The 26,121-nt window shown below is 43.7% G+C and overlaps 1 protein-coding gene across 5 annotated transcripts in view; it reads right to left on the bottom strand.

Moving 5' to 3' along the window:
- Rpap2 (RNA polymerase II associated protein 2) overlaps positions 1-26,121 on the bottom strand; it is a 66,478-nt gene that overhangs the window by 32,622 nt on the left and 7,735 nt on the right. For 4 of the 5 annotated variants that reach the window (XR_005872304.1, XM_005077390.4, XM_040733459.1 and 1 more), the window contains exons 6-11: positions 25,053-25,141; positions 16,353-16,388; positions 13,598-14,522; positions 10,630-10,724; positions 7,508-7,588; positions 1,922-1,990 (exon numbers count right to left, since the gene is read on the bottom strand). Coding sequence is in view for 3 of the 5 variants with exons in the window: in XM_005077390.4 (XP_005077447.1) it covers positions 1,922-1,990; positions 7,508-7,588; positions 10,630-10,724; positions 13,598-14,522; positions 16,353-16,388; positions 25,053-25,141 (1,295 nt within the window). In the remaining 2 variants the exon portion in view is untranslated. Of the gene's footprint in view, positions 1-1,921; positions 1,991-5,147; positions 5,254-7,507; positions 7,589-10,629; positions 10,725-13,597; positions 14,523-16,352; positions 16,389-25,052; positions 25,142-26,121 lie in introns of all 5 variants that reach the window. The other variant, XR_005872305.1, reaches the window with a different exon arrangement.

Raw genomic sequence — 26,121 nt, 5'->3', positions numbered from 1 at the left:
AAAATGGGAATCAGTCTACTTCAAGACCCAGTAATTCCACTCTTGGGCATAAACCCAAAAGATGCACATTCATACAACAAAGATGTCTGTTCCACTATGTTCACAGCAGCATTATTTGTAATAGCCAGAAGCTGGAAGCAACCTAGATGCCCCTCAACTGAAGAGTGGATAGAGAAAATGTGGTACATTTACACAATGGAGTATTAGTCAGCAGAAAAAAAAAATGGAATCTTGAAATTTACTAGAAGAAACCATCCTGAGTGAGGTAATTAACCCAGATACAAAAAGACAAACATGATATGTACTCACTCACATATGGATTTTAGACACGGAACAGCCTACAATTCCACTGCCACAGAGTCTGGGAAACAGGTAGATATGCATGGCACCCCAGAGAAGGGGAATGAGGCAAGATCTCCTGAGCAGATTGGGCGCATGGGGGGGGAGGTGAGAGGGAGCCAGGAAAAAGAGAGGGGGAGAACAGGACATGGGGGAGCAGGAAGGCTGAGTCAGGGGAAGAATAGAGGAGAGCAGGATGAGAAACACCATAATAGAGTCATTATAGGTTTGAGGAGAGATCTGGCACTAGTGAGATTTCCAGAGATCTACAAGGATGACACCAACTGGCAAACTAAGCAACAGTAGAGACACTACCTTAAATGCCCCTCCCTAATAATGAGTTTGACTACTTCCTTGTATGCCATCCTAGAACCTTCATTCAGTGATTGATGGAAGCAGAGGCAGACACCCACAGCTAAACACTGAACTGAACTCCTGGAACTCAGTGACAGAGATGGAGGAGTGATGAGCAAAGGGGTGAAGACTGGGCTTGTTTAGCCCACAGAAACAGCTGACCTGAACAGGGGGAGCTCTTGGACCCCAGACTGATGGCTGGGAATCCAGCGTGGGACTGATCCAGACCCCCTGAATGTGGGTGTCAGTGAGGAGGCCTAGGCAATCTATGGGGCCTTGGGTAGTAGTTCAGTATTTATCCCTGGCATACAAAAGTTTGGGTGCCCATCCCACAATATGGGATGCTCTCCCAGCCTGAACTCTTGGGGGAGGGCCTAGGCTCTGCCCTGAACAAAATGACACTCTGGATATCGCCCATGGAGGGCTTCACCCTCCCTGGGGAACGGAGTGGGGATTGGGTTGGGGGCTTGGGGGATAATGGGAGGTATGGGAGGAGGAGAGGGAGAGGGAGCTGGGACTGACATGTGAAACAACCTTGTTTCTAATTTAAAAAAGAAAGAGCGGAGCTGGAGACGCCCTGAGGTGAACTGTGAGCATCCCTAAATTCTCAATTGCCTGTGGGCTTCAACACTTAATACACACTCAGAAGCAACAGTGATGCAGAGGTGAATACAGGAGTCAATGACCAAACCCACACGCAGCAGCAGTAATGAATGATTTCAAAAGGTCTTCCAATTCATGCTAAAAACCACCATATCCAATAAATGCCTCTAAACCTTTTGTAAACAGCCTAGAAACCACCAGTGGTTTCTTAAAAGATGAATATTAAATATACTTGGGTAGTATTTAGCTCCTTTCAACCTGTTAGATTCTAAAATGTACATTTACAAAATAAAACTTATCCACTACTATTGAAGACAAGGTATGCCAAAAAACTAAACACATGCAAAAACACAGATATAAAACAATGGCACTCATCCAGTCTTAGGAGAGCAGACATTAACTGAAATGTAAGGACTATTGTATAAACCTTGCATACGGGATGTTCTCTAATAAAAGACAAATAATAGTTAAGACAACTACTAGGTTTTCTTAAGATGGTAGAGACACAAAGAAACAATTACACTGTCTCAAAATAAGGAAACGACATTCTCCAAGGCAGTGTGCAGATCAGGGACTGTCCTGACACAACTGTTCACTTAGAGATGGAGTCTGAGTGAGCACTTACAATGTCAGCAGCACCACAGCGATTAAAGTCCATTCCACGGGCTTGTGTATGATGTTCCGATTTGACAATCTGAAAGACATCAAGATTTACCTTGAATTTTAGCTCTTGATAAGAATTATGATTTAATGTGCCAAAGAGATAGTTCTTTATTTATTTTGTTTTTTGAAACAGGATTCCTCTGTGTAGCCCTGGCTGTCCTGGAACTCAACTCTGTAGACGAGGCTAGCCTCATACTCACAGAGATGTGCCTGCCTCTGCCTCCTGAGTGCTGGGATTAAAGGTGTGCACCACCGCTGCTTAGCTAAGGTAGTTCTAGGTACTCATTCTATTTCACAGGGTAGCGTCAGTGGTGTAATAATGCAGTTGTTATTTGGGGTTTGATACCGACAGTCACCCGTCTCAGTTTGAACATGCCAAGGTTACTTAGCTTCCAAGATGGTACAGCAGCAGACAGTAACAGCCTCAACAGGAAGCATTCCAGCCCCACTGTGACACACAGCGACAGTATTATTAGACAGAACAGGATTATGAGAGTCACAGTGTAAAAACATTCTCCAGCACTTCCTAAGAGTTGCCATAATTTACAGGACATGAATGCTCACTCACCAAACTGTAAGAACAGGTGTTTGCTAGAGAAGTTTTTGTCAATACCTAATAAATCTGGAATATATATATGAGTACCTTACAACTACATAAAGACCTAAAAGTACTTTTATTCATGACCTATTAAAACCTTTAACAAAATACTATTTATAACAGAGGGAAATACATTGTAGCACATTTAGAATATTGAATTGTAGACGAAAAGTTTCTGTTCTGCCTGGTCCCCCGCCCTTCAGGCCCCAATAAATACACAGACTTTTATTAATTAGAAAACTGTTTGGCTAAATGGCTCAGGACTCTTATTGGTTTAGTGCTGTCTCCCATAACTACGACTCTATGCATTCTACGTGGTTTATCTTACTGGAGAACTGCCGTCCTATCTTCCTGGTAGCTACACAGCATCTCTATTGGCGGCTCTCTCCTGCCTCCTCCCTCCCACCCCTCCACACTTCCCTTGGTCTCCTAGCCCCGCCTATACTTCCTGGCTACTGGCCAATCAGTGTTTTATTCATCAACCAGTAAGACAAACACATATACAGAAGAGGACCCCCCCCGTCACTGAACAGCTAAATATGAATGACGCGGATTTATATCTGCCAGACAGTCATTTTGTGAATGAAACCAAATACGGCCTGGCATTGTTTTCGCTAATCAAGAATGGGCAACACTAAGCACTGTCTGTGGACGCATGCAGAGGGCACAAAAGAGAAAACCAAAGATTACACAGACACGCACTTCACGGGACAGGTGCTCACACCGTCTTCCTCAAAGTCCCTCCTCAGAGACAAGCATCCCTGAGAAGAAACCCCTGCATCCTTCACCTGTTTATCCCAGGTGCCCAGAACAAGTAGTTTACAGTCTTAACATCTGAGTGAAACTTTAAAACCTTAAAACCTATTAACCTGTTTTATCAATCTGGATTTTCTCTGTGGTTTAGGATTTTTTTTAAACTGATCAAAAAGCCTAGCTATAAAACGGAAATACAGTATAAAGTCAGCTGACGTGGGTATCAGCCCAGCTCTGTCACTTACTGGTGCTGTAGACTCCAACACCTACTAATAATAGTATATAAATAACATATGATATATATGTGCATCTTTGATCCTGACACTGGAGAGGCAGAGGCACGGGAATCTCTGTAAGTCAGAGGCTAGCCTGGTCTATAGAGCTATTTCAAGTCTCTCTCTCTCTCTCTCTATATATATATATATAGAGAGAGTTCCTGTCTCAAAAACAACAAAAAGAAAACGAACCAAACTTTGAACAACTGATACAGAAAACTCAACAGAATACTTTTCCTCATAGTCTTCTACAAAGATCGAGTGTACGGATGGCACACTCTGCCAGGTCCTCTCCCCTCTCCTGCCAGCCGGCTCTGATACAGATGAACAGAGCCGTCCCTCCACGGATAGTTTCTACCTAACCTGGAGCACCTGGGCTTTCTGTGAGAACACTTCCCTTTGGCGATTTTATCTTATCCCGTCTTACAGCACCCAGACAGCTAAGGGCTGACACTCTCAAACCTTCCAGCTCTAGTCAGTCTCTGTATGGGATGGCTTCCTTGGCACATGTGACATGCACACACACCTCCTAATCTTTCCTAAAAAGCTCCACAACTGGAGACCAAATATTCAACCGTATGAACCCATGGGGGTCACTGTCATTCAAACCACCAGAGATTTTGTTTTTAGCTCCAAGTATTTCTAGTACATTAGCATAATAGCAAAGGTCCACTTGTTTTCATGTTGCTGATCCAAAAAGTCTCTAGTATACATGCAAAATAAATGTATTTACTACTAATACTTTAAAAAAAAAGAACTAAAAGGGACTGGAGGAATGGCTCAGGGTTTTACAAACACTGGCTGTTCTTTCCAGAGGACTGGGGTTCAGTTCCTAACACACACATCATGTGGCTCATGTATTCCCAGTTCCAGGAGACCCAGCGCCCTCTTCTGGCTCCCTTGGGCACACATTATTTAAAATGTACACACATTTAGAAAAAAGTCTTGATTCATCATAGATGCAATTAATTTCAAGAGGATTTTAGTGGCAGAAGAGACAAGGGTTTTAATCAGTATCTGCTCGGACAAGCATCTTGACCGTCTGGTTGGAGCACGTCCTGTGCTGTGACAGGTGAAACAGACATAGCCCAACTGGGGTCGGGTGGGAGTGGGGGTGGGGGCGGTGGGCAGCGCTCTACTCAGGCGAGAAAGGCTCTTCAGAGAGCCCGAGCCAGGCTCTCAACTCTGCACGATGGAATCACCTAGGGGGCTTTTAAGCTATCCTGCTGTCTGAGCACAAACCTAACAATTCAAAGGAGACCTGGTCTCCGGGGCCCAGGCCACACATTTATAGCTGTTAAATGGTTTAGGGATGGCTGTTCTACAGGTTCTTAGATCATTTCAAAGAGAAAACCGCAGTTATTCCTGTCAACTCTCTCCCACTATCTGTATTCACTGCCAGCAGTGGGCCATGCTTACAGAAGAAACACAGACTATAGGGCCACACTTTCTCATCCTCCCTGGGGGCCCCTGACATACCCTTGAAGGCAGTCAGGGAAACTTAAGAGCTATAGACTTCTGACCCACAGGCTTTAGAGGACAGACTGTGAAAAATAACTTACTCAACACCAAGTTGTCTTGGGAGCAGGATTCTACAGTATCCCCTACCAAGATAATGTTAACTTTTGGGCTTGTTTTTCACAGATGTCTTTATTAAATTCCAAGCATCTGTAAAAGTAGAGAAAGCAAAAACTAAGCTCTTGTATACTACTCATCATTCCGATGACAACCAACTCCTGACCACCCGTGTTTCACGTTCACACCCCCATAATTACCATCACCCCTACACTTGATAAAATGATGCTACTGACTTAAAATTACCCAAGTCTTTAACTTATGCCATCAACGAAAAATGTGATTGGGAGGGATCTAGCTGCAAAACAGGGATGACAGAAAAAGTGACAAAACAAGTTTGTACATTAAAATGGACAAATCAAAGTCCCCACACAGCTGCAGTCTGCTCATTAGGAATGAAGAACCATGTGTCTCCTGCCCTGGCTAGCTCAGGTGTCAGGAGAATGAAGCTTGATGGGTAACTCGAGTTACATAGTAGATTTCCTTACAAAACCTTCCTCAGTAATCCCATTAGGCTCTTTGGGTTTGAAAGTGTTGGTGAAGTTACCGGTTTTCAACCTTAGAAGGACTCAAGTATATCCCAGCTGCTCCTATGATGTGTGTGTGAGGAAACCGGACAGACTCGGACTGGACACCGGTAAAGTTGCCAATCCAGGGAACAAATGACTTAAGGGGGATTTTGTATGTCTTCTAAGAGGTCAAAACTGGGCCTTATGCACGCCAACCACAACTCCACCACTGAACCATACTCCCAGGCCACACAGCAGACTGACTCTACATGTTAGCTCTAACAACAGTTCTTCATGAGGGTTCCTGAAAGAACATCTTCAGGGACCTGCAAGGCAACTTTCTACCACCAAGAACATGTGTGATGATTCTCCAGTTTTACTGAGGGACGATGGGTAAAATTGTATGTAAGTGACTACATATATTTACCAGATGATGGGTAAAACTGTATGTGAGTGACTATTATATTTACCAGAAGAAATCTGGGTGACCAGCACACCTCTCACCCCATGCAGTTTCCTGTGTGTATGTGTGTGTGTGTGTGTGTGTGTGCAATAACACACCTACTCTTTCACCATTCCGAGCCCACGGTGGAATACAGGAACCCTCAGCAGCTGGTAAGGTGCTTAAGGCACAGATTGCCTCTGAATGTGTTCAGGGCCTAAACCCAGGAAGCAGATTGACACTGTTGACTAAGTGTCTGCTTGTAGCAGAGCTAAGTTATAGGAAGAGGGGACTGAAGAAGACAGGGAAGGCAAGTGGAGGGAAGCACTGCCCTGGGGACAGACCTGGCCTTACTCCGGTTCTAACAGGCAGCTCACAGTCTAGCTCCATCTGGTGAATCAACTCAGACACAGTACCACACCCTGCATGCTTCCCTCAAGCTAAACTAAGTTAAGCTGCCTTGTTCCGCTGCCCTTGTCAAGACTTGCTGAGGGCCAAATAATAGAGTGACGACCCCCACACAGCAGTGCAGACCCTGCGTGCGTGTGTATGTATGTGGGGAGGTCACAGGACAATTGGGTTTAGTGTCTCAGGTGTCAGCCATCATTTCTAGGTCAGGGTTTCCCTCCGGCCTGGAACTTGCCAAGTAGCCTAGGCTGGCCGGCCAGCAGGTCAAAGGGCCGTCTCCCCTCCCCAGGGTTGAGATTATTAGCATACACACTATGCTAGCTTTTTCATTTTTTTTTAAACTTAGCTTTTGGGGACTTGTGGTGGCTTGAATAGGAGTGGCCTCCAAAGACTCATGTGTTTGAATGCTTGCCCAGGGGGAGCGGCGCTATTAGGAGGTGTGGCCTTGTTAAAGAAGTGTGTCACTGTGGAGGAGGGCTCTGAGGTCTTACATGCTCAAGCTAGGCCTAGCGGGACAGTCTCCTGTGGCCTGTGGATCCAGATGTACGTCTCTCAATTATGTCCCCAGCACCGTGCCTGCCTGTGTGCCATCATTTTTGCCGCCATGACAATATGGACGAATCCTCTGAACTGTAAGCCGACACCTCAATTCAATGTTTTCCCTGTGTAAGAGCTGCTGTGGTCGTGATGTCTCTTAACATTACAAGGCAGCATTCTGCTGACAGAGTCATCTCGCCATCCTGCAATTTTACTTTATAAGCAAGCTATCCAAAGTAAACCTATGTCCAAATTTGAGCCAGAAGGAGCTATACTCAATAGAAAACAACAAGTAATTTTAGAGGAGGAGAAAACAGCACTGAGTTTACAATGTGAGCCCACAATGGCGAGACACGTACTTTCCTGTCTCAGTCCACCTATAGACTGTGCAAGGTTCAACACGGTCAAAATAACAGAAAAGGAAAAAAAAAATCACAAAATTAACACTAACCTGAAAGTCTGCACAAGGTTTTTAAGTTCAGAGTAAACATCGCCCATTGTAATCTGAAGAGGACCCAAAAGTCCAGGTAACCTGAAAAGAAAAAACAACAACAAAATTACACGTTACTTATAGCTAGAAGTTCATTGTTGTGTGGAAACACTTCAGTGGGCATGCCTGCCTCTGGGTCCCTTCCCAAGGCCACCAGTGACACTGGGACAGAAGTGGAAGTTAAGCTGCCTTATGACTCCTGGGAGGTCAAAGGAGCGTTCTCCTAACTCCAGCCCTGTGTCCCTGCTGCACAGCATAAGCCCTGTGACGCAAAGCCACCCTGGCTGCTGCCTGTGACTCTTTCTGTCCCTAGGTTTTTGTTTTACATGAAGAGCAACCTGTCCTCACTTTAATTCCATAGTTTTAATATGAAATCATTATCCTTTGAATAATCACATAAACACTATTCCAACAAACACAAGAAGATACCTGTAGAAATATTTTAGCGAGAACTTGAAGATAAACACAACAGTAGGTGATTTATATAACAGATACATTTAGTGACCCATTTAAAAAAACTTTAAAATAGTACAGATTATTTTTGAAAATGGTAAATGTTTGCAAACTCTTGACATTATGTCATTGGACCCTCATTTTCACTCATCTCTCTAAATACAAGGGTATTTTTTAAAAAAATATATAACTATAACAACATCACCATTCCTAACCATTTACTTTTTTCTGGTATTAAAAAAAGAAAAGTCAGCCCAGGAAAATGGCATTTCAAAGCCCTTCTTCCCCCGGTCCTCTGGCGCGTAGAATCTTCCTGCTTCCTCTTCCACAGTGCCCCTCAGCCTTGGTGGTGGTGGTGGTGGGGTGCTGTTTAGGGCTTGGTCAGCACTCAGCCATCACCTCCATTAGCTAAAACATCTAGGAAATCATTTCCAGTGAAATCCCTATCTTCTAACTACGGAGCTGAAATGATAATCCATCCCACCACTCAATACCCGAATAAACCAAGTTAAGTTTGACATTGTCTTGCATTGTATCAGATAGGTGGTGACTTATACAGAGTTGTTTCACATACAAGACAAGTGTTGATATTAGTTAAAGACAAACAAACAAACAAACCAAAGAACAACAAGCAAGGGGCTGCAGAGACGCACACACAAGCATAGGGACCTCGGGAGGAGACAGGTCTATCGTTGGGCTCAGGGTCCAGCTACTGTAGCCTAGTGCGTTAGTCCTAGGTCCCAGTGAGATCCTGGCTCAAGAAACACGGTGGACGACTCTTTGGAAATAATATCTGAGGTTGGCTTCTGGCCTCCATGCCCACATACATGGACCTGCACGCATATGAATATATACATAGATTCTGTACATATACATTCAAAACACACACACACACACAGCAGAATAAAAGTCACATCTATCTGCAGAGCCTGACAGAAGGACATGCTCAACAAACATTTATGTAATGACTAAGAGTAGTTCTTCGTGATCTTTTTTTTTTTTTTTTTAAGTTGAACCAAATCAAGACACAATGGCAGTACTTCCTTAACCCCAGCCCTCCGAGGCAGAGACAGAGGCAAATAGATTTCTGTGAGCTAGATGCTAGCCTGGTCTACACAGTGAGTTTCAGGCTGTTTCCAAAAGACCACAAACCAAACCAACAAACCAACTAACTAAAGATGCCCATGCTAATCAAAAAGGATTTCAGGTGTGGCTTAGAAATATGTCTTTTAAAGTGAAATAGCTGTATTTCTCATTATATCACCAATAGTATTTTATATCTTGACGGCTCAAAAATATTATGCTTCCAGGAAATGTTTTTCCTCTTTTCAAAACACTACAAAACTAAGACTTGTCTATTTATAACTCCTTAAACAGTGATTGATACCCTTCATATTTTCCTGATAAATGAAAAAATGCAGGTTTAAAAGTTCAAGGTTGACTTTATACCTATGGAAAAAAAATTTAGAAACTTCCCCTGTCTTGGAAAAAACAAACAAACCAAACCAACAACAATAAAACAGAAACAAGAGTAACTTTTTTTTTTTTTTTTTTTAAAGACAGGGTTTCTCTGTATTGTTTTGGAGGCTGTGCTGGAACTCGCTCTATAGACCAGGCTGGCCTTGAACTCAGAGATCCCCCTGCCTCTGCCTCCCAAGTGCTGGGATTAAAGGCGTGTGCCACTACCGCCTGGCCAGAAACAAGAGTAACTTTAAGTGTTATTTGTGTCTGGGCTAACTTTAAGAGCAGTCTTTTCCATCACAGGATGTTTCAAGACAAAGTGCAAAGCTGACCTGACTGAACCCATGTTCTTGAGTGAGTGTGAGGTGGGCCTATGGTATGTTGAGTGACTGAACCCATGCTCTTGAGTGTGAAGTGTGCCTATGGTATGTTGAATGACTGAACCCATGCTCTTGAGTGTGAAGTTGGTCTATGGTATGTTGAACTGACTGAACCCATGCTCTTGAGTGTGAAGTTGGCCTATGGTATGTTGAGTGACTGAACCCATGCTCTTGAGTGTGAGGTGGGCCTTTGGTATGTTGAACTGACTGAACCCATGCTCTTGAGTGTGAAGTTGGCCTATGGTATGTTGAGTGACTGAACCCATGCTCTTGAGTGTGAGGTGGGCCTTTGGTATGTTGAGTGACTGAACCCATGCTCTTGAGTGTGAAGTTGGCCTATGGTATGTTGAGTGACTGAACCCATGCTCTTGAGTGTGAGGTGGGCCTTTGGTATGTTGAACTGACTGAACCCATGCTCTTGAGTGTGAAGCGTGCCTTTGATATGTTGAACTGACTGAACCCATGCTCTTGAGTGCGAAGTGGGCCTATGAGTATGCAGACGGGCTGTGGCGATGTCCAGCGACATGACTGTTCACCACAGAGCTGAGTTTCCTTGGCTTGCTTCAACAGCTCTCTCTGTTTGCTGGCTTAGCACAGCATTGTGTGTTTTGTTTTTCTACTCTATAGTCTCAGTTTTCCCCTTTATGTATTATCTACAAAAAGAACTTGGTACTGAAAGTATCTGGAAAATTTTCGTGAGGAAATTCATGCAAGCTTGTCATAAAAAGAAAAAAGTTCAGAATTCATAGGTGCTTATAAACTGCGAACTCGTAACCCATCCATACTCACACTTTGCTCAATTTTTCAAGAACAATCCGTTTTCTAATCTGGTTCTGGGAACTTGAATCAATCAGTGGGAAGCTGGGATCACGCTGAAACACATTCTTAAACAAAACAAACAGAAATAAAGTGGTTTTTTTCTCTTTATGAGTAGAGCAATAATAGAAAAGTTCATTCCTCTAGCATAGAAACAGACTTAAGAATTAATACATTTCATCATCATCAGGCTGAGGAACCCGCCTGGTCCCTCTGCAAAATGCTAGCTAATAATAAATGTACTTTTACAATAAATGTACACTCAAGGGTTAACATCAACAATTACTAGAATTCATTCATGGGAAAGTCCTGTTTTCAGAAAAGATCATTCAAACAAACTGGGAATGAGAGAGATGAAAGGAAAAACAAAACGAAATAAACACACTTCGCTTGTTTGAAAGCATCACAGAATGAGCAAGGTAGTGCAGATTTTGGGTTGAGTTCCCGGAAAGGGTAACTCAGGAGAGTGCACAGGCGAATCCTGGAAGAGGTGATTCTTTTTTCTAACAGAAATGACAGGTCAGGGTTATAGGTCATGCTCCCCCAGTGGAGGCAGGCTTGGAAGGAGCACACACTGGGAGCCAGACGGAATAGGAGAAAGGCTGACTTTTGAGGACCGCTGTCATCACTAAGTCACCTCAACTCCTGATCAGGTTATGGCAATGTGGGATCCCTCCTAGAGGATAACAACATCCTGCCTCTCAGGCTAGGGTCTCCTATGTGCATCAGACAGACTTAAACTCATGATCCTCCTGCCTCAGCCTTCCAAACACTGGGATTACAGGCATGTATCACTAAGCTCAGTTTGCAAAATGTTTGATATCTAATAAAATAAGATAATAAAAGCCAGGAGCATTACTCCATCAAAGTCAGGGATTCAGATAATGAAATTATATCACTGCTAAATGATATACTGTATGAGCTATAGAAAGTTAACATCTTCTAAGAAAAATGACAGTTGACAATTCTAGCAGACAACTGGAACTATATGAAAGAGTCAAGCATTTAAAAGCACTCATTGGACAGGGAGCTGCAGAGCCACATTCCCCAGGTGACTTCATAACTGGTGTCCATCATGCAGCGCAATCCCTGGGGATGCAGCCATAGCGGCTGGGCCTCTGACGGGAGCGAGGGAGCTGTGAACATTTCCCCGCTGAAGGCCCACACCAGCGATTCTGGCTCCACTTCTGCCCCTCTGGCCTCCCAGCTGCATGTGGTCTTGGCGCTAGAGCACGTAAGAGGCAGAAGGCTGGCTGGTGTTGGTGAGCGTCACCCAGTGCAAGACTTTCCAGCCATGCAGCCGTGGCTGCCCAGCCTGTTAGTGATCCTAGTAAGCGCGGTCTTGCAAAGCTGGACCTGGACGGACTTTCCTTGGGCTGCTGGTCCCTGTTCAAGGTGAAGAGAAATTTCTTCTCCCTCGGTTGGCTCAGAGCTCATGGGACATATCCCCGGGGACCCATGGGACTACTGTCCTTATGCGATGGCACAGTCCTCAGTAATGAAAGAATGAACTACAGGGACACGCGATGACACAAACACATAAAAACCGAGCCAGACCAAACAGTATTCTATGAAACAAGCTGGAGAGCAAAGAATACAGCCTGCTCAAAATTGGCAAAAGTGATCTGTACTGTAGGGCAGCGATTCCGGGAGAGGCAATGGTCAGGGCAGTCACCAAGGCCATCCACTTTCCTTATAAGGAAGCACCCTGGTCTGTGTGCTCACTGTAAACACTCAAAAATCTGTACTCTTGCTGCTGAATGCCAACGAAGAAAGCGGCAAACCGTTCTACGGGGCGGCCAGACTTCAGACACTGGCTTTTCCTTTCAAGGCTTCTTAGTGGAAGCTGTGAGTGGAGGTAAGGCTTTTGCGGCTCTCTGGAAGAGACCAGTGTTCCTCTGAGCTTAATGCAAGTTTTGGATGCTACCTAATAATGATACTGTGGTTCCAAGTATGGCGGGAGGCTAGGCGAAAGTTCTGTAAAGATCCAAAGTTTCTGTATGCTTCTCTTTCTACCTTCCCTCTCCAAATCTCCAAGTGTGACTTTAATCTGAGGGCAACATCACTCATAACTCCTTTAATAATAGAGTTTTATGCTAAATTAAGACGATTATCCACTCTTCTCTCCACGCCATAAGACTTCCCGGGCAGCACATATAAACCAGAAGTATACAATGGAAATATTACAGACTCCTTCCTACACCTCAGCAGTGCACAGTCTATGTATAAGGATTTTGTACAGTTATGTCACACACTCTGAACAAAAAACAATGGCGGCTACTCAAAAGTCCCATGTACAGACAACAGACTCAAAGAACCAAGCTTTTAAAAAGCTAGCAGATGACCGGGTGGACCTCGTGTGTATTCGTTACTGCCCAGTAAATCCCTTTTCTATGGTATTTTCACCTGTAACCTTTCATCTTTTGTGTTTGTGAGGTGTGTCTCCCTACGCATGCGTGTGCGCACTTGTGGGCATGCGGAGGTCAAAGGTCAATGCTGTCCGACTTCCTCTATCATGGTCCTCCACCTCAGTTTGTAGACAGTCTCTCTCTGAACTTGGAGGCGTTTCTTCTAGACTGGCTGATCAGGGAGCCCCTGGTGTCCCTGTCTCCGCCCCTCCCCTTGCCTGGCCGTGGATAACAGATGTATGCCACTGTGCCTTCAGTCCATGAGTGCCGGGAATCCGAACGTGGCTCCCCAGGCTTGGGTAGCAAGTACCTTCTCCAGTGAGCCAACTCCCTAGCCACGCCTGTAACGATTCAGAAGGATGCTAACTGAACATTACCTCGAAAAGCATGTAACTGTCTAAGCAACCAATCTATCCTACGGCAAGCAGCTCGAGGCGTGCCCCCAGATTTGCTCTGCTGAGCTCTCCAAATGTGAGCAGCCTCAAAAAAAAAAAAAAAAAAAAAAAAGAAAAAGAATTCATCGGAAGACATACCTCTCCTGGGTCCTGCGACTTGGTCGTTTCTTCGTTTAAGATATAGCGTCCTCTGTAGAACTCCCTGACCCTCAGGTTCAGCATCTCAGTTTCTTTTTTCAAGCTCTCGTAGCTCGGCACTGGCTTAATGGCCGTGCCTGAGCCTCTAACGGGTAGCGTCTCATCCAGGTTGTTCTGAGGTTGGCTCGGGGCAGGACCACAAATACCCGCCTCACAGCTTATGTCATCTTCATCGAGTTCTTCACCAGGCACAGGGGCTGAAGACCGTTTCAGGCACACAGAGGCATGATCTTGGCCGTACAAGAACGTCAGTGTCTCTTCTGTCTTCCATTCAGTCAAGGTGTCCTTTAGAACTCGGAGTAAGTTTGCCTTTGCAACCTCAGGGCACACCTGCACCGGGCCCGAGGCTGACCCGGAACCTTGGTTAGATCTGGCAAACTTGGTCCTGAAATGCTCAGCACTTTTCTTGCTAATCCCCACAAGAGTGACCCCCGGCACACTACTCCTGTCGTCAGGAACTGCTAAGCTGTGCAGCCCTTCACGTGACGGGCCGGGTGAAGAAATCTGAGAGTCTTCTTTCTCTGAGGGAAATTCACAGGCTTCCTCCTGACTGCCCAAGCTGCAGTTACCCAGCTGCTCAGTGACATCGGCCACCGTCTGCTCTCTGTGCTCGGAATCCACTTTCTGACCGGCTTTCTTTTTCCTTATGCTGCTTTGCTTGCGAGGCTGTGGCCTCGAATCTGCTGCCTTTGGTCTGTTTCCTGGGAGAAGCGAGGAGACGAAGCCTTGCTCATCATCGCTCGTGTGCTCGCTCCACGTGCTGGGAGGCGGTGGCGCACTCTGTGCTTCACAGGCTCCAGGACGGTCAATATCCGCTGTCGTAATGGCGTCATTGAAAAACTGCACTACTTCTCCAGAACGGCCACTGTCCAGGAAAGACAATCCAAATGGGAATTACAATGGGAAGACAAGCATTTCCAGTTATATTCTGGAATTTCAAGGTAAAAATTTCCATTCCTTAGACACAGCCTTACTTATACTCTCTCACATATAAACCTCAGAAGGCTTTAATTTCTCCATTTCTACTATATGTTTGATACAATTCTTTTCCAGATTTCCTTTGCCTATTCCTAACACTTTTACAATTCTTTTTTTTTTGTTTGTCTGTTTGGTGTTTTTTTTTTTTTTTTTTTTGGTTTTGTTTTCAAGATGGGGTTTCTCTGCATAACCGCCCTGGCTGTCCTGGAACTTGCTCTGTTGATCAGGTTGGCCTTGAACTCACAGATCTGCTGTTTCTGCCTCCTGAGAGTTGGGGTTAAAGATGTGCATCACCACCGCCCAATCCCATTTTACAATTCCTCAAGCAGTACAGCAAACAAATACGGTAATATTTTAAAGGCACTATCCTGTTCCACTGATTTTTACTTTTGTTTGAAAAAAAAAAAGGTGAATATTTCCTAGTTCTGGTTGATCATTACACAGAAAAATTCCTTGGAATGAAAAACACAAGAGTCATAATAGAAAGTGAAGTTGGTACATCTACATTTTTCAATGAAAGACACTTAAGTTTGAAAACTCAGGAGTTACAGCCGATCACAAGCCACTAAGGATAACAGCTGTGCCCCTGAGTGTATCTTTCTCTTTTCAGATTCAGTTTAAGTCAGATTAAGAGACGAACAGTGTGCCCCAGCGGCATGCCGCTCCCGAGCCCTCGTCAGAGCCCTCCTGCTGACTGGATGAGGACGTGTGGGGTCGAGAAGCCGTGGGAGTGGGAAGGAAAGGCCAGGGAAGCAAGGAGCTCAAAGCAAGGTCCTGGGGGATGCAGGAAGATGCCCAAAATTCCAGTATCACACACAGCTTTTTAACTAGAATCTAACCTACACCACCAGGCAAGTGATGGTTGGATAGGAAGAAAGTATAACTTCAGGAAATTAGGGTGTGTAGGCTGAAAAGATGCCTCAGTGGTGAAGACCATGTGTTCTTACAGGGGACCTAGGTTAGATTCCCAGGGTTCACATGGTGGTTTCACAACTGCCACTAACTCCAGTTCCAGGGAATCCAATGCCCTCTTCTGACCCCCGGGTAAACATTTATACATATATATTAAAATAATGACAAATATAAAATAGCTAGAATGAAACTTTCTTAGTTTTTATATCTCATTCTTTCCCTTGAGGTTTTAAGACACTTACATTTCATACTAGGTTAAAGCCATAAAGACATCCATCAATAAATAAGTGTCTCTCTCTTATTGGTGCTGAACACCCTGTGACTAAGGCGTGACTGATGACCAGGGACATTTAATCAGAGACTTGAAAGGGTGTGTTGTGAGACAGGGCTGCAACTGAGCAAACATCACTAAGAGTTATGAGATGGGGTGAGGAAAAACAAAAAACCCACAGCCTGCATTTATATTAATACTTTAGATATTCTTTCAAATAATCCAAGTAACACGCTAGTACCTTAAAATCCCGTAAGACCACAAAAGCTGTTCTCAAATATAATGGGCACAGCCTCACCAACAAAGGAACGGTATTTTAGATGGAGGCTGTGCTCGTGTCTATTTCAACAGGTTCAATTAGACCCCTCAATGGGACATCTGTACGATAAATCAGACAGATCAAACAAATCATCTTTCTCTCACAAAAGAAAATGCTGGACATGTCACACGTTTCTTTGTTCCACACCAACACAGGAAGTCCAGGAGCTGACACCACCTGGCCCCCTCAGGTGGGTGAAACTGATTTGAACGAACCTTTGTCCTTCTTTCAACAGCTGAAAATCAGGAGGCCTGGAACAAAACAGCAGACATTGGAAACTGAAGGCAACTGACACATCAAACACGTTCAAGAGTTTACTTTAACTCTATTGCATAGGAAATATAATTAAACAAGTAATTCATATAAAGACGTTTTTTTCCCCTCAAAGGGCAAAGCACTGTAAAATTCATGAAAAAAAATCTGGATTGAGTGTTTTGCTTTTTACCTAAAATTTACTCATTTTCAGAATTAAGTTTAAATTCCCATGAGCCCCACACAGGTTCCCTTGACCAACGTGAGCAAAAGCAAATCGCTCTCTTCGCTAAATTCCAGTCACTGGAATTAATCGGATTATTTTGTTTCTTATTTGTCAGAACTGCTATCTAAATGTTTCACTGAGCGTATGTTTGAGTTCTTGACTAATCCACCAGCTCCTGGAGGGCAGAGACTATATTGCAGTTCTTATCCTCTCAACCTAACTTCAGAGACAGCAATTATATTGTACTTCTTTGTTTTTGAGACAGTCTTACTATACATTCCTGGCTGGTCTTAAACTCATAAGAGTCCAAAGCTGGGACTACAGGTGCCAGCAATTCGGGCATGGATGTCTGTGCGCTGTGTGTGTGCAGCTGTGGGCTGCCATGTAGTTGCTGGGAACTGAACCTCTGCCAGAGCAGCAAAGTTCTCTTAACCACAGAGCCACCTTCCCAGGCCCTGTTCAAATCAAGTAAGTTAAACTTAATTCCATGAACGATCTGGTTATACAGTGCCAGGAACCATATCTGACTACTGAAAAGGCAGGAGCTCTTGAAAGAGAAATATAAAGGCCGAGGAGCGCACGATGGAGACTCATGCACCAAATACAACCTTACTTAAAGCCCCGAACGAGGGTGCGCCGTTCAGTGCATGAGATACACGAACAGGAAGTCAGGAATGATGCTGGGCCAATCAGGAAAGATTTCGGCTGGTCTTACACACACATAACTAAAGATGTTTGAAGTTAATCCCGTGAATCTCACTTTAAAACAGGTAATCATATTTAAATCTGCCCTCTAAACATGCAAACACACCCCTGTCCTTCGGGGGTCTGTGCCATTAGCCCCCTCTGCTGTTAGCTTTCTTTAAGGAAGTCCGCACTCAGGTTAAGAGCACTGGCTGCCCTTCCTGGGGTCAGGGTCTGATGCTAGCACCTACATGTAACTCCAGTCCCAGGGAATCTGGTGCCCTCTTCTGGAGCTGATGGGCATTGCATGCACATGGTAAGCAGGCAAACAAGCAGACACAGCACCCAAACACATAAAGTCTGCATTTGTCACTTTTGGTGTCTATCTGTCATCCGGCCACCAACTTCGGTCTCCTGGAATCTATACCTATTGCTTGTCTCAAATGGCTCTTGCTGAGACCACCGATAACTGCAGTGGTGGTAGCCATTTTTCTTTTCTATTGTTCTTTTTTCTTTTTTGAAGTAGAGGGGAGAGAACCAGTCCAAAAGTAAGAAGCAAGGACTAAATCCTAAAGGCAGGCCTGGGTGAAAGAAAGAAAAATCAGTAACGGGAGTAGAGCGGTGTGTTTGCAACAAGAGGAGACGAGACAGCACGGGAGGGAACCGGTGCTGACAGACATGCCCTTCTGCTCACGTCTGCGCACAGTAGTGGCTTAAAACACACTGAAGGTTCGGGGCTGGGTTCAGTGCTGGAAGTGAGAAGAAAGATCTGAATGCATCTGATAAGGGAGAATGAGGGGAGAGTTGTGAATTGGGCCAAAGGAATGCCGGAGATACAGGCTTCGGTGCCAGATGGGCTTGGGTGGGTGGGTGGGTATCTATCTATCTATCTATCTATCTATCTATCTATCTATCTATCTATTTTTGAGTCTTGCTATATTTCAGGCTGGCCTGGAACCATCACAAAGGTCAGCTAGCCAGGAATCTATGCTCCTGCCTCAGCCTCTTAAACGCTAGTATTGCAGATGTCAAAAGCACGCCTACCTCCACACCTGCATTTCAACCCCAGACCTCTGCACACAAGCCAAGTGTCTCATGCCTATTACCACACCTTTAGGTCCCACTGTCCCTGAAATCGGTAATTTAACACCCCTGGGTGACCAGAATTAAAGGGACATTCTACCCAAAATATTAATGGTCTTGACAACTTTCTCAATGATGTTTGGCAATCCAAGTACAGAAGACAAAAACAAAAACAAAAAACAAAACATGACTGGACCTTGGGAGGTGGGAAGGGCAGGAAGTTAAACAAGAAAGAACTTGGAATCAACTTTGAGGACAAAGCTGTAACTGCTGAATGTAGGAGGGTCTGAGAAATCAAACATGATAAGGGTCTGTCAGTGCAGAGCTGGAAACGGGTCAGAAGGAGGTCAAGGGGCAGCTGTAGACAAGATCAAAGCTGTGGTCAGAGAGGAAACTCTAATCCTGACAGCAAGGCCCAAATGCTGCTGACTCAAGGGACAATCAAACTGAAACATTTATACCATCAATACAATTTGGGCTAGTTGGGTTTCATTTTGTGGGCTTGTTTGTTTATTTATCTATTTAGAGATGGGATCAGGCTGTGTTACACTGGTCTTTACATTCAGGATGGAATCAACTGATCTCCTGCCTCAGCCTCTTCTGCAGCTGGTACCTACCACAGGCTCACCTTGTTGCGTCCGTTTGATTTTTTTTTTTTTTAAAGAAATAAAAGCCCAGTTTCTGGTGGTGGAAGGGACATTAGTATGCAGTAAGTACCAACATTCTGGCTCATGGTTATGTGTACTCTTACAGAGAATGAGACAGGATACATTGTCTTTTCTGTCCATTCTTAAATGAAGTTAAAATTCTTTTTGTATGTTAAAATTGCTATTTCTCTTCATGTTGAATATCTTCTTCATAATTTAAGTTGCCCTGGTGACAGTTCTGGGAGCTCAATTAAAAAACACAAACTACTTAATATATGCTTTCAAAATGATTGCTCATAAATGCCTAATCTTGAGAGGCCACATTGGCACCCAGTACCCCAGGTAAGCCCCGCCCTACAGACTGCCAACCCTTCCTCAGAGCCTGCCCAGCCTGCCCCCAACAGCTCCCTTTCTCCTCAGTACCATATCCCAGCTCACAACTCCAATCAGAAGATGGAAAGATTCCCCCATGCTCATGGATTAGTAGGATTAACATAGTGAAAACGGCCACCTTACCAAAAGCAATCTACAGATCAACGCAAGCCCCATCAAAATCCCAACACAATTCTTTATAGACCACGAAAGGAAAATTCTCAACTTCATATGAGAAAGCATAAAACCCAGGATAGCTGGAACAATCCTGTACAATAAAAGAACACCCAGAGGTATCACCATCTCTAATTTAAATTTGTACTATAGAGACACAGTAATAAAAACCGCATGGTATTGGCATAGAAACAGAGAGCTTGATCAAATAGAATTGATTGGCAAAAAGACAGGTTGATCAATGGAATCGATTGACAAATAAAAACAAAAACAAACACCAGATGGGTACAGGTTGAGCAATGGAATTGAATCGAAGACCCAGAAGTAAATCTACCAGCCATGGACACCTCATTTTTTTAAATAAAGAAGCCAGAAATACACAATTGTAAAAAAGAAAGCATCTTCAACAAATGGTGCTTGTCTAACTGGGTATCAGAATATGGAAGAATGCAAATAGATCCTTATCTATCACCCTGCACAAAACTGAAGTCCACGTGGACCAAAGACCTCAGCATAGAACCAGGCACACTGAACCTGACAGAAGAGCAAGTGGGGGGACAGCCTTAAACTTGCTTGCACAGGAGACAACCTGAACGGAACACCAACAGCACAGGCACTAACAACATCAACAAAATGGGACCTCGTAAAACGAAAAGCTTCTGTAAAGCACAGGAAACCGTCAATAGGAAAAAATAGCAGCCAGAAGATGGGAAAAGATTTTCACCAATTCCACATCTGACAGAGAGCCAGGAAAACCTTGAAGAGGTGTGTGAGGCAAGATTGTCGGAGCCAGAGGGGAGGAGAACATAGCCCACAAAATCAACTAAGCAGGGCTCACAGGGGATCAGAGACTAAAGTGACAATTACAGGCCAGGTATGGGTCTGAGCTAGGCCCTCTGCATGTGTCATGGTTTCTGTGGGACTCCTAACAGCAGGAGCGGGGTGGGGGGTGGGGGTGAGGGGGAGTCTCTGACTCTTTTGCCTGCTCTCGGGACCCTTTTCCTGGGAGGAGAGGAGGGAGGGAAAACTGTAGTCGAATGTAATCTATGAGAGAGGAATAAGAATTAAAAATATGAATGATTTATTTTCACTGAAATATGTTACATGATTAATTATTTTCATATTTTAGTCTTTTTGAGACATGGTTGAGTCTCAAGCTCATAAGGTAGTGGAAAATGACCTTCACTTCCTGGCCCTCCTGCCGAGACCTTTGAAATGCTGGGATCACAGGTGTTTGCCACTGCACCTGGCTCTAGGCTAGTGGTTCTCAACATTCACAATGCTGCGACCCTGTAGTGCAATTCCTTGTTGTGGTGGCCCCACAGTCATAAAAATATTTTCATTGCTACTTGGTAACTGTAATTTTTCTACTGTTATAAATCATAATGTCAATATCTGGTATGCAGGATATCTGATTTGTGACCCCTGCGAAAGGGTCGTTTGACCCCCACATATGGATACACATCACTTGAAAAGTGTATATTACCTATGAATCAACACGGCTGGTAGCGCACAGTCCCTACTGTGGTGGGAGGACTCAAGCCTCCTTAGACACTGTGAAGTCTTTTCAGGAAGCGTTTATTCTGCTTGCCGTGCACAGACAAGGCAGCTGCTCAGGAAGAGGTTATAAAAGTTGCTCTGCAGAGGTTTTTGGCTTCCGCCCCTGAGATTATGCATGTTTATTGCAGAGAACTGATATGTAAAAATCCCCTTCGCCAGGCCACATGATGCGTTTAGCTCTGTCAGCATTAACCATTCACTCAAATTTGATATTTAAAAACAAAATTTGCTATTCAACATTTGTCCTTTCTTTATAGATAGGACTATAATTCAAGAGACTCCTGTCTCCTAAGTTCTAGACTTTACTTGTATAAAACCATTCAGGATTTACAAATCCAAGCTCAGACTGACTAGAAGGACAAAGTTTCAGCATCAGAACTGTACGTAGCCTGTTTCTGGACTCCAGCTGGGTGAGCAATGTCTACGTCACGATGTGAGACACATCATGCACTGCAAACCACACAGCTCTGTGTTTGTCAGGAGATGTCTGTGAGAACCACTGCTCCCCAAGGCTTAAGGGTGTATTTTAGTTTTAGATATTTTTCACTGTAATTAATGACTTCCTAACTCTAATGCAGTAATCAGGTAAGTAGTTGAGTTACTAAGGCACAAAGTTAAGGGACTATATAATAAACAAACTTATCCTAGCATTCACAGTTATGTGTGAGAGATCAAACTTCGTCAAACTTACTATTCTGTTTCCCATTGGTGTTTGAGACCATGACACGCCAGGTTTCAAACACATTAGAAAATACCCCTGGCTTTTCTTCTCATTTAAACTTTGACCCAGTTTTCTATCAACCTTCATCTTAACAAACAAAAGCCTTCCGATCGATTCGTCTGCATTCCTGAATCAGACAGGGTGTGAGTAACAAGGCGCTCAGGTCTGTGCGGTTTCATGCTGATATAGGACGTATACAAATGCAGACTTCTACTTTCTCAAGTGAGGAACTGTCTAGTGCAGAAACATGGTTTTGTGATCCTATAACAACTAAAAACCTACAGTGAGCAAGACAGTGCTCTTCAAGCCATGGTAATGAACAAGACACGTAATCAGCATGCCATGAAAGTGGTAGAAAATAACTAGCATTTTCATATATTGGACTACAATGTCAGGTATATTAATTAAAGTTTATAATTCACTGCATGAGACATTAATTACACAAATGGATTTAAAATTTGTATTTTAAATTGACCATTAAATCACTATAATGAAATTAATGTTTACTACTTAAAATAAAAATCTCTGCCTTAAACACTAGGGACAGCTGTTCTAAAATGCAGCAACACATCAAAAAAAAAATCATTCTCAGTGACAACAGTGACATCTAGTGGATTCATTAAGTTACAACACGGCCACATGTCCAAGAGTTTAGAGATTGAATTTACACTGATGGGCTTCTAGACTGAGAAGATAGGACACGGCTGTAACACCGCCAAGCAGGTGCTAGACACAGTAAAGGCTCTGGTTAGACGACCGATCCTTCACTAACGTCCACAAATCACACTGAGACCAATGGGCAGAAGCCTGGCCTCATTCAGAGTCTACCATTAGCTTAAGGAGTATGCTCCGTTTTTTTGCAAGGGGGCTTAGCAAGGGAACTGGACTGACTCCACAGATCTGTTATGCTTTTGAGACTCCTTGACGCTGAGTTCATCTTGTAGACCAACAGAAGATCAAGGTCTGCTCAAAAGACCTTGTGTACTGGGTGTCCAAGTGTCAGACACCTGACACTTCCCAGAACCAGAAAATGCACCAAACCCTACCCGGCCTTCTTCCTATTGTGATCTGGTGCCCTCTAATCCACGATGCCTAAAACCAGGACTTTACATACACTATTCTTTTCCTGTGCAGCTAGTAAATGATTGACAGGAGAACATGTGCACACTGGGATTACACGGGAAAAAAGATTTGTGCCCTGGGCAAGGAGGAGCAACACGGTGTGAGATTTTTATTGTCCTATCTGGAATAATTCATAATTTAAAAATTTACGAATTATTTCTGGGGCCATCCATTTAATATTTTCAGACTATAGTTAAGGTTGATAACTGAAAAAATGGAAAGTGAAACAATGGCCAAGAAATCCCCATCCTACTCCCTTGAATTTTTCTCTATTGTTTACAGTTTGTCATTAAGTAATGTTGCAAAATTTATGTTACACATACTCAGTAAAGTATTAAATATTGTTTCACTTGCATATTCATTCTATCACTGTAATTACCACTAAACTCAAAGGTTGAGGAGGTTCATGGGCACATGAATATGCATGTGCATGTGTGTAGTAAAGTATTAAATATTGTTTTACTTACATATTTACTCTATCATCATAATTACCACTAAACTCAAAGGTTGAGGAGGTTCACGGGCACATGAACATGCATGTGCATGTGTGTGTTCTGCCAGGCACTGAGTGCACCGTGTATACTCTGTAAATTAAGCGCATTTGCCTAGATTAGGGGAAATAAAGTCAACTTTTGTCTTTTTTCCTCCACTAAAATATAAGAAATGAGATGAAACATAGTAACTACAAACACAGATCAAGGCTTCAAGTTATGAGGAAAAGTAGACATTGTGAACTCAGAGGGATGAGACTCAGGAAAAGGTCAACTAAGAGCTAGCACTATGAGGAAAACTGGTCTTGGGAATGCCTTCCCTCCCCTTCCTGCCCTCGCTTTCTTTGAGATGGTATCTCTTGAGGACCTGGCTGGCCTGGGGTTCACTGCGTAGGTAAGGGCGGCCTTGAGCTCTGATTGTCCTGCCTCTCAGGAGTGTGGGAATTCCAGTACAATCACACCCAGCTTGGTAAACAGTTTCAAAGTAGACGGAAGGATGCTACAGAGGACGCAATTTAACACGCAGAGGCGTTGGGAATAAAAGACAAAGATAACTTGGATCGCCTCAACAATAGCAGTTCTGTGACAGACAAGGTGAAGAAGGCGGTGACGACAGATGAAGACTGTGAGTGTCCCGTTGACCTTGGAACCTGCTGTTTTTTAAGTTGGTGAAATGACCAACTCAGTCTTTGTCACGGTCAGCTTAAGGCCACAGGGTGGTAGGTAGGCTTTGCAGAGCGAGGGTTACAGAGGAACATGCTATTGAAGGTCGGTGGCTGATGCCAATGCGCTGGTAGAATTTAGAGTGGAAACCTTCTTTACTGGGCAGACTTAAGGCTTTGCCTGTCTGTCTTAGAGCAAAGCTCCTGCGTCATTGCATCTCTCTACACTGGAGTCGCTCTATTTACTCGGCATCTGTCTTCACTGTCTGACCACAAACGACAGGGCTTGTGCCAACTCTTCAAACATGTGCCATTCAGGAGGATACTGATGTCACTGAGCCTTTGTCTGGAGTTTCTATACAATTTAGTTGGATAGTGATGACAACTATTGCTTTGATGAATAACTTTCTTTAAATACTGTATCGGTAAAATATTGCCAGTGTTTAAATGTCCCAGAGCAAAAGCCCTGTGATGATCACACACTTTTTAGCAAAAAAGGTCCTTTTCTATTAGCTTTTTTTAAACTCAGGATACTGCAGTTAACTGTAATAAAGCCCGTTATCTTAGCAGCAAAGTGAGCTAGGTTCCCAAGGGTCATTATCTTCTGAAAAAGAGTTATTATTTTAATTCAGGATTGTTACAGTAACAGTAACTCAGGATTGTTACAGTAACAGGCTTCACAGTCACCCTGGGCAAAGCAAGGGCCAAAATGCAGGTTCTAGTTTTGTCATTAAAATGACATCAGAGATAAACATCTGCATGTATGATTTACCATTTAAAACCCTTAGTAACTATGCTTAAGATACAGCGATTTCTCCACAGCTAAGATATGTAAATGGTGACCCTCTGTGGGCAATGACGCCTGCTCTTGCCGGAAAGGTTCCTTGACCACTACAGCAAACAAGACAAAGGTTTAATTACCTTTCTTCCTCTCGGACCCATACTGGAGTTCTGGGAATTTGTGTTTCAAAAAATTTAGATGCTCTGTAACAAAAGTTGCTGCAGAAAGACTGAAAAGAACATTTAAAATTAGCTCATTACTTTTCTATTTTGAAGCATATCCTACACACAGAAAACATGTATGTGCCAATCAAAGAATAAAACAAAGCTCGAAGGCTTTTGCCACACAAGGCTGAGAGTACATGACAGTAACTTCAATGGCTTCTCTTTACCCTAGTTAACCGCATCACCTTCTATGTTCCCTGGGGTAAACACCACCAGATACACTCTGCTCACCATTCCTTTTGGTCATCACCTATCATCACCACACAACACCCATCCACCATGTAGCACCCATCTGCTCATCCCTATAAAACACGTGGCTCTGTCATTTCTGAGCTTTATCCAAATGGGGTATGGCTCTGCGCTCATGTCTTGATTCTTTTTGTTCAAAGCCACATTCTTAAGATTGATTGACCCAGGGTCTCGAGTAGTTCACCCTTTTGCTGTACACCTTCACCTTCTGGAGCTGGGGCACAGCAGAGGCTGCTGAGCACTTGCCTGGCCCTGCAAGGCCCTGGGTCCCATCCCTCACCACAGAGAGCAAACGGATTGCACACTGTTACTTTAACTTATTCTTCATGAACAACTGAACTGCTTGTGACCTTTTGCTACCACTATGTATATTATTTTAGATGGGGGCGGGGGGCTCACTTTGTTTCCCAGGCTAGCCCAAAACTCACTGTGAGGCTCAAGGCGGCTTTGCATTTGTGGCACTCTTACTCTCTCAGCCTCCCAAGTGCTGGGGTTTCAGGGTAAGCCACCACAACCTAAAAAATTTACTAAAAGGACTGTATTTAATACTTCCACTTTTTAATCATTTAAATTAATAAATTTAAGTGTGTGCACATAAGCCACGCATGCAAGCAGAGGTCAAGACAACTCCGAGAAGTCGATTCTCTTTTCCACCTAACTGAGTCATCTCTTTGGCCCTTTTTATTTTATTTGAGATAGGGCTTCTTCATACAGGGTAAGCTAACTTCAAATTTTC

Source organism: Mesocricetus auratus, unplaced genomic scaffold (assembly GCF_017639785.1).
Source record: "Mesocricetus auratus isolate SY011 unplaced genomic scaffold, BCM_Maur_2.0 Super-Scaffold_100031, whole genome shotgun sequence".
NCBI lineage: Eukaryota > Metazoa > Chordata > Mammalia > Rodentia > Cricetidae > Mesocricetus > Mesocricetus auratus.
This window is presented reverse-complemented; position numbering and strand designations above follow the sequence as displayed.